The 16306-nt window shown below is 35.0% G+C and overlaps 2 protein-coding genes across 7 annotated transcripts; one reads left to right on the top strand and one right to left on the bottom strand.

Annotated features, from left to right (window-relative positions):
• The first annotated feature begins 76 nt into the window (after positions 1-76).
• LOC139985566 (uncharacterized) lies at positions 77-3123 on the top strand. Its single transcript, XM_072000112.1, has 5 exons — positions 77-604; positions 664-784; positions 1277-1425; positions 1493-1639; positions 1722-3123. The coding sequence occupies exons 1-5, from the start codon at positions 515-517 to the stop codon at positions 3027-3029; spliced, it is 1815 nt and encodes a 604-aa protein (XP_071856213.1). The 5' UTR covers positions 77-514; the 3' UTR covers positions 3030-3123.
• A 309-nt stretch (positions 3124-3432) lies between these two features.
• Positions 3433-15763, bottom strand: LOC139985278 (uncharacterized protein KIAA0513-like). 6 transcript variants are annotated; one of them, XM_071999594.1, is made up of 10 exons: positions 15357-15763; positions 10707-10981; positions 9572-9855; positions 9228-9269; positions 7657-7761; positions 7133-7293; positions 6838-7024; positions 5709-5931; positions 5544-5638; positions 3433-5146 (listed from the first exon to the last, which is right to left on the bottom strand). In XM_071999594.1, the coding sequence occupies exons 2-10, from the start codon at positions 10976-10978 to the stop codon at positions 5082-5084; spliced, it is 1434 nt and encodes a 477-aa protein (XP_071855695.1). In that variant the 5' UTR covers positions 10979-10981; positions 15357-15763; the 3' UTR covers positions 3433-5081. The 6 variants fall into 6 exon arrangements, with proteins under 6 accessions (XP_071855695.1, XP_071855726.1, XP_071855706.1 ...); XM_071999625.1 differs by having other exon boundaries at positions 10707-10978; XM_071999605.1 differs by having other exon boundaries at positions 15591-15763.
• Positions 15764-16306: the final 543 nt, after the last annotated feature.

The following is a 16306-nucleotide window of genomic DNA, read 5'->3' as shown; positions in this document are numbered from 1 at the left end:
CCGAGTTTCTACCTGAACGAAATGTCGCCTATAACCTTATAATCGGTATGACGTTAATTGATTGATTTAAAGAGGAAAAAAAAGAAAAAATTATAAAAGAGATTTCTGGAAATAATCTTCGCGTGAATACGTTTGATGCGATATCACTGATCAATAATTTTCGAAAATAATAAAATATGAGAAATGAAAAATCTTCACCTTCTTTACGAAACATTATTTACAGAAATTACAAGAACCGAAGAATAACGAGATAAGATGAAACAAAATAAATAAATTACTTGAATATTTCCAACGAAAAGTTTCTGTTTGCTTATCACCCAGCCACACAAATCTTTTAAAAATATCGTCAGAAAGATATATCTTTTCTTCGGGTAGAAACACGAAGAAAAGAATTGGTTTTGGTTAATTTCATTTTATTGTTATTTCCGACTGCAACTTTACTCGTGACAAAGTGTCAATTACGAAGCAGCTTCAGGGCGAACGCGGTGGCTTTTCGGATTCGGACACGTCGAGTATGAGCGGTAAGCTCGAATACCTGGAAAAGTATTCGGTAGCGCCTTCGCCAAGCAGAGATTACTACGGGTTAAGAGTGTTGAACGACCAGGTGCTGACGAATAAATCGCGTTCTCGCGATTCTGCCTCGTAACTTCGCTCCTTTTGCAGGTGACACTCTATCTTTGGCGAATCTCGCACGGTCCTCACAAAACACCCATCGTACGAACCTCCGGTTTCGTTGATTTCAAGCAAGACCATCGATTGCAGGACGAAATTCGACGTATTTTTGGTACACAGTCGAGGAATCATTATCGAGTAACTTTTCGCGGAAAATTTGTCATTTAACGTTTAATGTTTATCTGATACTAATGTTTAGTAGCTCTTGAAACAACAATTCGTTCAAAAATATTTTATTTTCTACAAATACTCTGTTAATTTTTTGATTTCTTGACGCTTTTGAACGTTTGACGTTTGATATTTATATACGTTGAAATATTTATTGGGTTAGGAGCGTGAAATTTTTCATTGAATTGTTCGTAAAGATGTCACTTAAGTTTAAGTTGATATTATTTGATCGCTCGACTTTTTGAACGTTTGAAAAGCGGCGAATTAAGGAAGTAAAACGTTTCTTGTCTCGGTATTTTTTTTTTTTCTTTTGACAATTTTTACAAAATATTAGTTTCACTATGGAAATGCAACGGTATAGCTTTATCGTAGAATTCCGTTTAATTGTCCATGTTGTTCCAATTCTATATGTTACCACTTATATACGATATTTTAGGAGAATATTTGCTAAAGCACGTAAGAAACATCACTTCCGGGAGAAATACGTTATTGACATTGCCAAGGTGCCTGATTAATAAATTAATCAAATATCTTTCGGTACAAGACATCATCAAATTAACGTCCCTGTCGCGTGTCTCTAAAGAGGTAACAGAAATCAAAGAAATTAATATTCAGCCTTACCCTTCCTGCTTTTTCCTTCCAAAATATTTAGATTTTCGATGATAATTGCGTGTGGGAAACACTGTACAAAAAATACAGACCATTAACAAGGAACAGATACGACGGATTTAATACCACGTATAACTGGAAACAATTGTTCCAATTGGCTCAAGCGCAAGAATCAACCTACGATCAAAAAGTAATCTTGTCGTTGTTACCGATTTTGAAGCGCGCGATATTCATCTTTGATTTATCATCGATGCAACGATCGGTTGTTCCAGATGCTGCGAAATCGCGCAAACGCAAAACAGAGACCGGCAAATCCAAAAATTGAAAATTTACCGAAAGCGAATGCGAGATCGGAGAATTCATCGAAAGCGTATCAAAAAATCGAAAATCCCATGAAAATCTCTGGTTCGAGTACTAAACTAACATCGAAGGTCGTCCCGTCAGAAAATCAGACGAAGAAAACGGCTGAAGTATCTCGTAGAAAGAACGCGCAGAACTCTGTTTCGAGAAAATTGTCCGACAATCGTCTTAACGAAATTACAATCGATAAAGAAAAAGTAATCTCAGAGAGGAAAATTTCTGCCATTAAATCGCTGCAGGTAACCGGACAGAAGAATATAAAGGCGCTGAAAGATTACTCGCTCGCTACTAAGGTCAATGCCAAAGTAGACGGCAAAGATTTGATCGGTAACAAGGTCGTGGAAACAAAGTCGAGCAAAGTTCAGAATAAAATGGCTAGGAAGATCGACACGAAGGCTAGTAGCGTAAGTCTCAAAATGTTGGAGGAGAAATTGAATAACGTTAAATCGAAAAGTTCGACAACACCGAAGATTAACAAAACTGAGAAACCAGCTCCGCGTTCGATCCAGGATGACCGAGTTAAACCAAAATCCAGGGGGAAAAAGAAGAAAATCGGTCATAGCAAGTCTACGATCTTGAGTACCAGCGCGGATCTTTTTAACGATCATTCTCCTATCAAGGATGACAGTTTCGATCTGGTAGATCTGATCCAGGCTAGCTTGAAAAACATTCGTAGTCCAAGAAGTATATTCGATTATAGCTTCAGTTGTATCGAAAAGACGAAATCTTGCGGCGGTGACACGACCACGCAAGAGATTAGTCGCAAGATGACAGACCATCCGAGAGCCTTGAAGAGTGGTCACATTAAAGCGGCTCTTGATCGATTATCAGAGAAATCCGAGCCCGTCACCGCGAAATCGATAGATTCTGCCAACAAAGGCGAACTATCGTATGGATCCGTCACGCCCAACTATGCTCTAATGTCGTTGAATTCAGAATTGAAAAAATTGACAGAGTTAGGTAAGAATCGTAACGTTATCGTGCCAGAGGAGAAGGCAGAACATTTTGAAAGATATGGAATTTATAACAAATATCCAACGCCAAGGCTACCGGACAAAGAACAGAAGAAGTCGCCTCCTGGAAAGGAAATGGATAAGATGAGCATTCTACGTTCGCTGGGAACGAGAAGTTTGCGCGGTAAAAGCGTGAGCTCTAACTCAACGGCCGAGGTAAATCGATACGAATCGAGGAAAACGATCGATAACATTTATAAGTATTGACGCGTGTTCCCTGTCGTGGTGTTCTCCGGAGAATATTTTTTAAATTGTAACAATTGTACGTGTATATATTTGGTAAAATAAATATTAGCGAAAGCTAAAATGCACGTCTAAAAGCATTGTACCACGCGATAATCTGTTACACGACAAATAATATGATTTCAAGCGTGTTACGATAGAATAGGAAGAAATTATAATTTCTTATTTACAATGCATTTAATTAGAAAAATATTACTATATTCGAAGCAATTAACATGGAATCTCAGTAATTATCTAAATCGCTAAATTATACGTATTTGCCTCTATGAGATTTTAAGACCAGCGTCGTAAGTTAATTTAGTTTTATTATAGTATCGAACATTTTTATGGTTTTGGTAGAAGTAAACGGTTTACATAAGAAATCATCTCAGTGTCGAAGAAATTTATTAGTTATTATCTTTTCTCGCATTAACAATTTTACTGGAAATGCGGACAGATATACAAAATAATTATCGAGCGATGCTTGTATTTAACGATATGTCTTTTTAAATACAAACACACTTACATGAGATATCGAACGAAACTTTAGTAGTTTGTTCTATGCATAAAGATCTATAAAAGAAATGATACAAGATAGCGTGTGTAAAGTAGTCTCAACGTATGATTAATTTTAAAGCGAGAAGTATCTTCACATTTTAACACGTTTCATCGTCAATTGCGACATTATTACTCTAGAATAGAATTAGCGAGCTTTAACTGAGAAGTCTGCTAACATTTTTCATCAAACGTTCTACAAGCGCCGTCTATAGTTACTGTGCTAACTATGATCCGAGCTTTCTTGCACAATTTAGCTATATTACATCAGTGAATTCACAAGTGACAAGTAGTAAATTATAAACTTCTGTACTCATATAGGTTTTATATTTTTTTTCATCAAAAAAGACAATCAGATGGCTTGTAACTCGTAATATTAGTTCAAATATAATAATGTTGTCAACTAATACAATTATTTATCAACTAATAGGTAGTATTAGTAAATTGATAAATTGCAAGTTCTAGATCATAAATATCTCTTTTTACGACCCTATCATTTGTCATATAGTAGGACAATCTAACGCTATTACGATCTAATAATATTAGTTCGGTTGTGTGCGTGCAAGGAAGCTCCGATATTTTGCAACATATAGAAATGCTATTTGAATTTATAAAACAACCGATATATCCATATTAAAAGTGTCTTGCTTTCGATAGACTTTTATCGTTATCGTGTTACCTGAAAAAATTCGCTTTGCAAATGTCGCGCTTTTAGCAATGTCCTTTAAAGATCACGAAATTTACCCTTTGCTCGTACAGAAATAACGTTCTCGTCGATCATCGCTACAAACCGATTATCAATATCACACGAATTCGTCCACGTAATTTATTGTCCGTTTACGCTTATGACTTAAGTTCGATTTGGACATAGAAGCCTGGCAAATAAACTAAGCAAATTCAACAATTTTGTTTCTACTTTCACGGAGAAACCGAGAATACAATTAAGTTGTTTATAATATGTATATTTACAGAGATTTAATCTATCGGAATTAGAAGAAGAAATTTGAAATTTTCGGAGACTACTTAGAAACAAAATCGCAAGTATAATTCCGTAATAATAACAATGATAATAACATAATAATAATAATAGAATTATTTTGATATTTAAATATAGCAAATGATTTTTAATCGCAGCAGTTTTATTACAATCACGGGATCCTTCTTAAAGTTTCACGGAGATTCTCGTCTTCGTAGAATTCGATTTACAAGTTCTGTTTAGTTAATGGTAGGAACAGTATACAGCTTAAATTCATTAATTTACATATATCGTTTAGTTTAGCTGCGTCAGATGGTATCACAACCGCATTTGTTTTGGTGTTTGTTGTATGATAAAATTGACATCTTTGCTCATTTATACTCCACTGAATTCGGTATTTTAATTGACAATTTTGCAACGATTTTCTCTTGCGAATCGCAGTTCGATAAGTAGATACCTTTTCAACAAAGTGTTTCCACGGATCCTTAGATTCATGTTCAGCAAAACTACCGCCAGGGCTCGGTCTCGTCGAACATTCTCTCTATGTTGTCACGAAGCATCTTTTCTTGCTCTGTAAATATGTACATTCTGCTTAACGAAAAGAGAAAGATTCTATTTTTACGAAGAACAGAAAGAAAAAAGTAATTTTTTATTTTACTTATCATAAAGCAGCACGTATATAGAGCAATACGTACTACTACATTGTCGTATAGCTTTGACGTCTAATATCGTGGCTATTAAATACTTGTGTACATATAATAATATACTATAGTAATAATAGGTACTATACACATACATACATCGGTATTTAGTACTATTAATAGTAATACTTCAAAGCATAATAACGTCAAAGCGATAATTGCACAAAGTGTACACCTCGGGTATTTGTAAAGTTAGAATTCAGATAAAGAGTACTCATAATAAGCGTCCTTTGATTCTACGTTGTTGTTATTAATTGATGAACTTACCTTTCGTTAGATTAGCGATTACACATTGCTTCCTGAGAAATTCTAAACACAAAGTACGTGACAGGCCAAAGGCGTGCATGTTACACGTGAACGTCCTGAAAAACGAAATTGTTTAAAGATAACATAAAACACAAGTTCATCGAACATTCTGTTGAATCTATTTACCCTAATTGTCCAAAGACGATATTAGCCTGAAACTTTCGATCCTCGATAGCGATGGCCTCCTGATCTAGAGACTTAGGCCTCGGAGGAACTGGCCTCGAAGCTCTTTCACATTGAACCGCGTCGAAGAAAGCCGCCGTCCAGAATCTCATTGACGTCCATATGGGTTGTACTCTCAAATGTGTGTACAAGTATTCGCGATATGGCTCCAATCCTGGCACTTCGACTAATTGAATCCGATTAAATTAATTGTAACGTATATTTTGATATATATGAAATGTATAATTTCTACGTTCATTATTTTTAATCTACACTGTCTGCAATATAGAAAATTCAACAAGTACAAGTATTCGCGATATGGTTCCAATCCTGGCACTTCGACTAATTAAATCCGATTAAATTAATTGTAACGTATATTTTGATATATATGAAATGTATAATTTCGACGTTCATTATTTTTAATCTACACTGTCTGCAATATAGAAAATTCAACAAGTACAAGTATTCGCGATATGGCTCCAATCCTGATACTTCGACTAATTAAATCCGATTAAATTAATTGTAACGTATATTTTGATATGTATGAAATGTATAATTTCGACGTTCATTATTTTTAATCTACACTGTCTGCAATATAGAAAATTCAACAAGTACAAGTATTCGCGATATGTCTCCAATCCTGGTACTTCGACTAATTAAATCCGATTAAATTAATTGTAGCGTATATTTTGATATGTATGAAATGTATTATTTCAATGTTTCTTATTTGTTATCTACGCTGTCTGCAATATAGAAAATTCAACAAGTACAAGTATTCGCGATATGGCTCCAATCCTGGCACTTCGACTAATTGAATCCGATTAAAGTAATTGTAACGTATATTTTGATATGTATGAAATGTATAATTTCGACGTTCATTATTTTTAATTTACACTGTCTGCAATATAGAAAATTCAACAAGTACAAGTATTCGCGATATGGCTCCAATCCTGGCACTTCGACTAATTAAATCCGATTAAATTAATTGTAACGTATATTTTGATATATATGAAATGTATAATTTCGACGTTCATTATTTGTAGTCTACGCTGTCTGCAATATAGAAAATTACATAAAAGACAGATCTAAATACCTTCGTGGTAAAAAGTAAAGCACATGTTCATGAGACTTTTGGCAGGTGCGAAATCATCCGCCTCGTGACATTCGAAAAGAGCCACCGCGAAGTGTTGAGCTAAAGAATAAAACGATGCTTCTGTAACACAGGGGCGTGCTCTCCTCGCGTTCACCACCCTGGAGAACCATATCCTACCGGATTCTGTCTGTGTGAGATGAAATCGGCACGTTATTCCTCTTCTTTCACGACCATTGTATTTATACAAAGTTTAACAGATAATATATATATACACGTAATAGATTTGAACACGTACAAGAACCATTTGGCCGAAATTTGCTTTTTGCTCCTGATCGATGCTATTCGGTGCATCGAATAAAAGAGGTACAAAAGCTTTCATAAAATCCGCCGCAGCTTCCTCGGATTGACTATCCGCTGATAAACTAGAAGCCCAAGATTGGACAGATCCCGACGAACCTAAATTACAAGACCCAAAATTATTTCTTATTTAAATTTCAAATTATCCGGACAATTAACTCGTAAACCTTGGTGACGAAAGTATGTTAACTCATAGCTCGAATTTCCAATTTCTTACATATAATAATTTCTTTATTTATGGTTCCTCTATATTTTAACTTGTCTACTGTATATACATTATATTATAAATTAGATTTATTATACTGAATTATAAATTGTAATTATATTTATGCTTGAAAGAATTATTAAAAACACCCTATTCGATCGTGATCTGTCTTTGCTAACTTTTAATTTTACATTGTTGTAGAAATTTCTGGTTGACGGATGACCAAATCAACAGGTTAGTATTCAAATAAATTTTACCTGATCTCTGCCATAATCTGCGGCCGTCCATGTTCGAGTCTAAACTCGTACTAGGTCCGTAACCATCCTGATCGCTCATCGAGTCGCTGCTACAAGGCGGCATATCTGAAATAATATTCTACAGGAAACAATCGTCTAATTAGGTGGAAGCGTATCTACGGCTCCCCTAATTAATACTCGAGACTGGTGCGTGTGCCACGTTATTGTATTGCTTCAACACCTTTGAGAATATGTCTAATCTAATATTTGAAACAGGGAACACACAGGGATGATACAGTGATGCTATCGTACTATCAGAAATTGTCATCAGGTATACGTGTACTATAGGGATTAAACCTGATTGAACAAGCTAAATTTCTGGCTTTTAAGAGAGGTAGCCTATACAAGGGTACACAATAATGAGGCAATTAAGTTTCAATTGGGTTAGATGGTGTTTTAACTTAATACGTGTAAGTAACAGGATTGTAGGCGCACTTTCAGAATTAATTACGAACGAAGGTCTCTTTAGTTTGTTTCTCGAGATAATTTTATTAAATTTTCTATCAAAACTATGTAGCAGATTTTTTCTTTTATTGTGGAGAATAAAATGTAAATTCTAGGCAAAGAAAATATATTAATAGATAGGTTAAGGAGTTTCTAATAAACGATTTTTTAAAAGTAGAACAAGTTAGAAAATATACTAATATTCGACAATTATCATGTATCGTGCGTTTCTTAGGTAAAACTTGAATAATAAACAATTATTAATTATTAAATAATATATATTCGGTAACTAAATTTACAAAGGAAACCATTATCTCCTATTTTCATTGGAATTTTAATATATTCAGTTGAAACTCGGTTCTATCTGGGAAACTAGAAAGCACGTACGAGGTTCTGTCTACGTTTTTATGTCGCATGACACCAAATATTTACACACAGGGAGATTCACGTGAAAGCGTACAACGATACGATTTTCCATCAAGGAACAGAAAACTTTAGGAGCCAGGAATCTATTTGCATTGTTGCTTTTGTACCGATAGAAAAGTTGCGATATGTCAGTTATTCATTCGTGTTTCGTATATTTCTTATACATATTTTGTAAAATGAACCGCGGAACAGCGTAAAACAGTTTGAAGTGCAGCGGAACCTGCGTTATCAGAACACCGATTAACCGGACGATCGATTATCGGAATATCGATTAGCGGAAAATTTGAGAATAGTCTTGCGCAGCAGAGATTGGTAACAAAGGAGAAACCGAAAGATATTGTTATATCTTTATTCGAAAAATTTTCTGTTCGATCGAGAGAAATGATTAAAAGTAAGTAATCTCTCGAAAAAGAAACCAAATCGCAAAAAAAAAAAAAAAAAAATGATGATCGATCTGTTCTCGTACGAAGATAAAGTTATTCGATTATTCAAATAGCGTGTATTACTCTTAGTTTGAATAGCCTAGGTTCGTCCTTGCTTTCAATAGCAACTTTACTATCGATACGGTGAAAACACCGAAAGGAAACGAAGGGTTTGTGAGAAACGAACGAAACCTGTGACGGTTCACATACATATTTACATACAAATCAACGTTCATTTACCTAAACGAAAAACGACCGTCTGATAGCGGGTCGGGGCCCTTGCTTCATGACAAAGAGAAACAAAAATATATTATATAAAAACGTTCTTTCTAAAAATACACTTACTGTACATATATTTTCATGCGAAAACAAACGTTTCGGAAATAACGAAATTTAGAGAAACAGATACCTATATTACTCGAAGGATTAAAAAAATACCAAAAATGCATTCTTTTAGAAAGAAGGGAATTTTCAATGTTACACCGAATTCATAAAAATATAAGCGTACGTAATTAATGAACATTCGTGTACACAATCTTTTTTTGTAACATTTAACGAAGTAGGATATTTTTGTAGCTGCTCACCTCCCCTGTAGTTCAATTTATCGAAAGGATCAGGCCCTGTAGCCTTGATATCTCTTTCTTCAAGAGGTTCTATGCTTTCTTCACTGTCCCTATCGGGGCTGTTATCTTCCTCTACTTTATGCTCTTGTCTTTTGGTTCCGGCCGATCTCGACGAGGCTATTTCCTCGTAGGTCATACCCGGAGGATATTTTCTCATACACCTCGACATATTGGCGCTACCCTGACGCTCCAGTTTATGCCTCGCGATTGCTTCGTAGTCTTCGTACGATAATCCTGTACCAAACCTGTATAAAACAAGAAATTGTGAAATTTCAAGGAATATCGTAGGTTTTAAAAAGATCGAGAATATTTCTCGAAGATATTTTACGTTTAAAAGATATCGAGAATATTCATCGGGAATATGAACGGAAGTTTCTAAAATATCGATATCCGTATGACCTCGATATACAATATATAAAATGCAAACGCAAATACGTGAGAATTTTATTAGAAATTTATTAAAAAATGTCTCACGGGTACAAAACAATTTTTGCAGAAGGTTAAAAGTAAAGATACCGTTTGAAATGCACGAAACATTAAATTCTCAATACTTATCTAGCTGTCACTTGTTAATGTCACGTAAAGAAGAAACGATAAACATAACCAGGCGTATTTTCTTGTACACGAAACTAGTACACCTTATCGATCATCTATTATGTATCGTAATTTGAATTTCGGTTAAAGTGCAAACCGCTTAAAGTGAAAATAGGATAGATAAAAGTGTGACAGTTTATTTCAATAATAAAATACCTTTATATCGTTTCATTTATTTTGAACGTTTCTTAAAATTATTATTTATATGTGTCTGTGAAGATTTTACGAGCAATTCGTCTATTACTATGATATTGAGGAAAATATTGCACAGATTTTATTAGCGTTAGTAATTACTTTTCAATAGCAAGCGATACGCGTTTCATCAAAGTCATAACTTAAAGGACATTAATTAAATCGTAAAAGAAAAAATATATTTCTCGCGTATAATAAGATTAGTAAAATCAAAGTAAGCTTAGAGGATGCCCAATTACTCTTCACACCTCTGATACACCTTATTCGTGCTGACGTAGAACTATTTAGCAATAGATTCACAGGAGCTTACCTTGGCAGCCTTAATTTTCTTCTAGCCAACTGTTCTTCCGGATTGGAAGTCTGAGGTGGTGCTTGTGGCGAAGACGGCGACGTCGACGGCGTCGTGGTCAATTCACTTTCTTCTAAACTGCTACTTAGAACGGATCCTATTCGGCTACCCAAACCCTGAAGATACTCTCCGCTGCCTCCTAACGCGGACTTGACGGATCTGAGTGCACCTCTGGTGCGTCCAATTAGGGACGCTCCACCGGTGGATGGCAGAGCCGTAGTTACATCCACCATCTTCTGTAACAGACAAGTACAACGATCTTCTAAGTATTTAAATTAGACTTCATGGAAATTGCGGTTCTTCAGCTTCTACCAACGAGTATAACGACGGAAGCTTGTGCTTTCGACTTTCGCTATCCTTTGTTCTGTTTTCTAAGTCAGCTTCTATATTCGTAAATTCCTGAAAATTCTCTTTTCTTCGAGTTTGCAGAAGTTTAATTTCGCAGGCTGCGAACTACGAATTAGAACGAACGAACGGTAGTAGAAGAAAAATTTAAAGTAAATTAAGTACATACAAATGGAATTATAAATGATTTTGATAGTATTCGAATGTTTATTTCCAATAAATAAATAACAGCTTCTCTTTTAGACGTTTTTCAATAATCGTTGAAATTGCAAAGTAGAAAGGTTTCTTTGCGGCAAACACTCTATGTATTTCATATCAAATTTCATGAAAATTACAGTTCTTCGGTTCTATCCATAAGTTTAACATCATGTACTTCGTTCTTCTGATGTCTGGTATAATGCGATGTTTTATAGCAATATTTTTCAATAATATTAGGTTGTCCGAAAAGAGTCTTTCTTTCGCAAACGTGTTTTTTACGACAGTGCACCTTCGTACAAACGTGAAACCAAGTCTGTGAAATGTTTATCTCAACAGAACAAAATGGATCGTAGGTAATTCGACAAAATAGTATAAAATAAAAAACGTTGTGCGTCTATTATTTCCTCATAAAACGAAAGAAACTTTTCGGACAAGCTAACATATAGTATCAAGTACATAAAGTTGAAATTAAAAACGCTATTTACATTATTAATCTACATCCATTAGGTGTCATTAACCAGGTGAATACATTCTCTATATTCGATGTGGTAAACCGTAAAAACTCAAAAAACCCTTCGTCTAAATTTGAACATTATAACAAACTTTAATCAATACCAGTTTTCCAGATGGTTGCTCGCTAATCATCAAAAGAATCCATTGCCTCTATCGAGCCGTATTGCAGTCAATTTGACGCAATATCGGTGAAAAGCATCTTCGTTCGTAATGAGCAATGAAGTTCGCGACTCAAATCATGAATATATCATCTGCAAATTCGTGCGAGCGTATCATCTACTGTCCGACAAAAATTCTGTCACCTAACGAGCATTGTTTGGATTTTGACATGCGGTGAAAAGCTCATTGAAAATGTATGTAGGTCAACGAGGTACGAACGGAGCATCGTACGCAAAGCGATAAACGTCTGCAAGGGAAACGTTTGCTGAAACGAAGAAACGTAAAATACTTTTCGTACGAAAAATGTAAGATCAGTTCGTAATGAATAAAATACGTACTTTTGAGATTAACGAAATTATTCTTACACCGACGTTGTTTTTATAAAAACAATTGCATCGGAATTTATAAAATCAACGTGATAAGAGATATAATTTATAAAAAATGAACGCAGAGGAAGAATTATTAGAAACATAAAATGATTATCTATCGCTAAGAACGAAAAAAAGGAAATAATTTGAGAATTATTAATGGTTGACAGAATTTCTCTCACATTTTATGTCAAGGTTCCCCGTAATAACTGTTTGTGATTATGTTAACCATGTTTTTTAGTATAGTTACGTAATAACAAGTTTTTGGTTGCAACACTTTATCTTATAGCGTCCATGTAAATGACTGAAAATCACGTAACACTTCGCATGTGATTATCCAACGCGTATTCCAAATAAACTGCAAAATCCATCGTTATTCGCTTTTGATATATTCTTTTTTATTATTCGATGGTTATTGAAATTTCGTGTCCCGTAAAATATTCGCTCGAAATCCATCATTGAAGGAAAATTATGCTCCGATATGTACATAGGTATCAATAATTTGTATTATTGATTTTCCTATTTGGAATAACACCTGGTAGTATCATATAAAGTCACACAAGTGACATTAAGAAAACATTATTATGTTGAATATTGACAAGCATCGTTTTATCAGTCGTATCGGTGCAAAGGTGATAAACGTATTTATCGTTCCTGCAAGAAGGAAAGGTCTTTGAATAGGAATTTACGTCGAGCAAACTAAATGCACGTGGACAAATATAAATGTGTTTGAAATTCATGATAAATTACCTTTACACGTGAAGCGAGCAAACATAAATAAAATATGTGTACGACTTGATAAACGGAGAAAAATGTACAAGTAAAATATAAGCAAACGTCGTATTATCAACTTATATTATATATTTATATCTTTATCATAAATTATTTTATTATTATTATTCGCAACATGTATTGCACTGATATACGAAACATGTATATAGTAATTCATTTTTTTAAATTTATTCTGCGATAATCAATACGTAAATACATTCTCAAAATGATCGATGACGTACAAGAGTTTGTGGAAAGATTCAAATGTTTGATAGAAACCTATGAAATCAGATTTTCCACAAAGGGAAAATTTATACCAATCGAAGTATACAATACAAAATTATTTCGTACCGCGTACTGTGGAAATTATTTAATTAATTTTTGATCTTTATATCAAACACTCGATTTTACACGTTTGATTTAAAATACTATTTAATTAATGAACGAAAATCTTCTGAAACGATTTAATTAATACGCTCCTTCATTGTGAAAACAGTAGAATACTATATCCGTGTATAGTAAAGGAAAAGGACGTTACGTATTTATTATCAACAGAAGCAGTTCTTATCGTTAGTATTTCTCTTAGCTCTGGTTGGTAGATACTCGTATTTCTGCTTGTACTTTCAAGATTTCATTCTAAATAGAAACCGTATGATGAAGGAAAATGCGAGTGAACAGGTGAGACGATAAAAGTTACGTAAAACTTCGTACAGTTTTAATGTTTCGAAGGAAACTTTTTTTTTTTCTCATCCTTAACGTTTCACACGTGGCATGATCTAACCTTTAATATTTACGCTTATGGTGTTGCGCTTGCAAGATTCGCAACCAACTGTTACTCCGGTCTCCTTATCACGCTCTCATTAAGTTTATATATGCATACACGGATATTACACAATGACCGAGACGCTTTACCGTTGCCGGTTGTGATACGAAACAATAGCGAATGTCCTTGTTGATAGCTCATTCTGACCGAAACCGCATCTGGAAACTGATTAACTATCGCTTGCGTAATGTCTTTCACATGTTTAATGATTTCCATTTATTCAGAACATAGCGGTGCTAATAATAGCGCACGTTACGAGTCGGAGGCAGTTTATGATATAGAGAAAGAGACACTAATTTTTATTTTATTCGTTGAAATGTAGAGATATGTCATTGCAAAGATCAGCGATAATAAATCGTCTACTTTGCTGTTAAATTTATTCCATAAAGAAGGAACTGTGTAACAGAATTTTGGAAATGTAAATTTCATACATCGGAGAAAATGATCTTTCTGTTAAATCTGTATCTATATGGAATCGTCTATAGAAAATAGAAATTCATAAACGCTGTCCTTTTTTTCTTTTCTTTATTATCGTCCTGTGTATCTTTTGATAGACCAGTCGAGTAAAGTTTGTTTGAAACTCGTGATGCTACAAAGAAGATAGAGCACTTTCAGAATGCGAAAGTAGATCATCGATCGTGTCAACATCTCCATCGAAAGTTGGATGCCGCAAGAATTTGAAATTAAGCTGGCAGCAGGAATTGCGGGGGTGGAAGCGGATGTAATATCGAGCAACAAGCACGCCAAGGTTCTCGGAGTATGAGCGTTGTAATTTGACCAATGCTTCGATCGACGCTTCCTTCGTCCGAGCATCTCGAAATTGTTCAACTATCAATACGATATCATATGACGATAAAATGAAATTAATAAATAGAAGACGACAAAAATTAAACCATTTTCTTGTTATTAAAATATCGCCTTAATTCGACCAGTAGAATTAAATGAAATTTATTCAAGCATAGACGATGTAAATTAAAACGCATAAAGCAATATTAAACGCTATTTTAAAATGTACTAACAATAAGTGTTTCATTTATAGAATATTCGTATAGATCAAGTGGTGCTATACGTCGTTGATCGATACAAATGAACGAAACGCTCGTCGATTCACTTTCAACGTTACGTCAAACGTATTTGTATCAGGGACAAACGATCGTAGGATTTCACGAACGTATGAAAGCACGTCGAGGAGTACACTCCGGCGGGACATCGCCGCAATGCAGCTTTATCTATACCGGGCTGTTCCGCACCATACGGGCCATTGCTCGATTTACGATTCCAGAAAACATACGTTCACAAAGCTCGACCTACTCGTCGTGTACCATAATGCAGCTCTATAACTACCACGATCTCGTTTAAACAGCTAAACAACGAACATCGTAAGCGTTCTACCATCGACGATCGACTATTTGCAATCAAACAACAATTACTTACTGTTTCTCTAATTGCAGCGAAGTATTATCCAAGCCATGAACAACGAGGATGAGAAGAATGTCTGATGCGCGAGATGAATGAAAATGAAAAAGGATAGGATTTCACATTGATTTGAGGAGAGAAACAGTGGATTGTTCAAACCAGCCTAGTCGTTCACCCACATCAAGAATGTTTTCATTGCGTTAATGAAGTGTCCGACGAATATTTCAACGATTTAATAAATGAAGAATATACCGTGTGATAAAACGAGGGATTAGGCCTGCTGATCGAACGCGGTTCCCCTCCGCGATCACTTCGAAACACGTGTCTGATCACGAACGGTTCTTTACGCCGTTACTACTTAAGCTTTCGGTCGTACACACCGAACGTAGCGCAGTTGCTTGCACTGGCTGGCCCGTTCGACTTGCGTTACTTTTCCAACATGTGATCCGATTAGCGCGTACGCATGCGTACCGCGCGATCAATACAGTTTTACTTACCTTTCTTACGTAGCTCGAAATGGTCGGTATAACAGATGCGAGGTGCTTATTCCGTTAGTAACAAACAGCATTGCACCGACTAATGGTACCGAGTTTGAAAATTGTATTTTACCGATTACCGGTAGTGGTAAATTATTATTAGAGAGCAAAGAGAGAGAGCTCTCTGCTCTTGTGGAAAAATTGATACATTTTCTTCCAAGCTACTTATCTCAAAGCGCAGGCCTGGTTACGTTTTGACTGATTATTAGTAGAATTTTAGTCATAACGTTGAACAATTCGTTCGATAGTGAAATCTAATTTTCTGAATAAATATTTATGGACTTCTAGCATTCGCAATTTGGAAAATTAAAGATAGGTTCGTATCTTCGAAATTGGTAATAGAAGAAAGATGATTTCCTTGTGGATTTCGGTTGTGGCTTGGTTTCTTTGTTAAGTAATTCCACGACTAATGTAGTATTCTCTGCGATACAG

Source organism: Bombus fervidus, chromosome 1 (assembly GCF_041682495.2).
Source record: "Bombus fervidus isolate BK054 chromosome 1, iyBomFerv1, whole genome shotgun sequence".
In the NCBI taxonomy this organism is placed as follows: domain Eukaryota; kingdom Metazoa; phylum Arthropoda; class Insecta; order Hymenoptera; family Apidae; genus Bombus; species Bombus fervidus.
This window is presented reverse-complemented; position numbering and strand designations above follow the sequence as displayed.

Bases quoted from the DNA above. Each gene is read 5' to 3' on its own strand.
- LOC139985278 (XM_071999594.1), bottom strand. From the start codon at position 10,978: ATGGTGGATGTAACTACGGCTCTGCCATCCACCGGTGGAGCGTCCCTA. The intron at 9,270-9,571 runs GTGAGCAGCTAC...TTTGTCATGAAG, and splicing joins TAAATTGAACTACAGGGGAG to CAAGGGCCCCGACCCGCTAT. The intron at 7,762-9,227 runs GTAAATGAACGT...ATATTATTTCAG, and splicing joins GACGGTCGTTTTTCGTTTAG to ATATGCCGCCTTGTAGCAGC.
- LOC139985566 (XM_072000112.1), top strand. From the start codon at position 515: ATGAGCGGTAAGCTCGAATACCTGGAAAAGTATTCGGTAGCGCCTTCG. The intron at 1,426-1,492 runs GTAACAGAAATC...CAAAATATTTAG, and splicing joins TGTCGCGTGTCTCTAAAGAG to ATTTTCGATGATAATTGCGT. The intron at 1,640-1,721 runs GTAATCTTGTCG...CGGTTGTTCCAG, and splicing joins AATCAACCTACGATCAAAAA to ATGCTGCGAAATCGCGCAAA.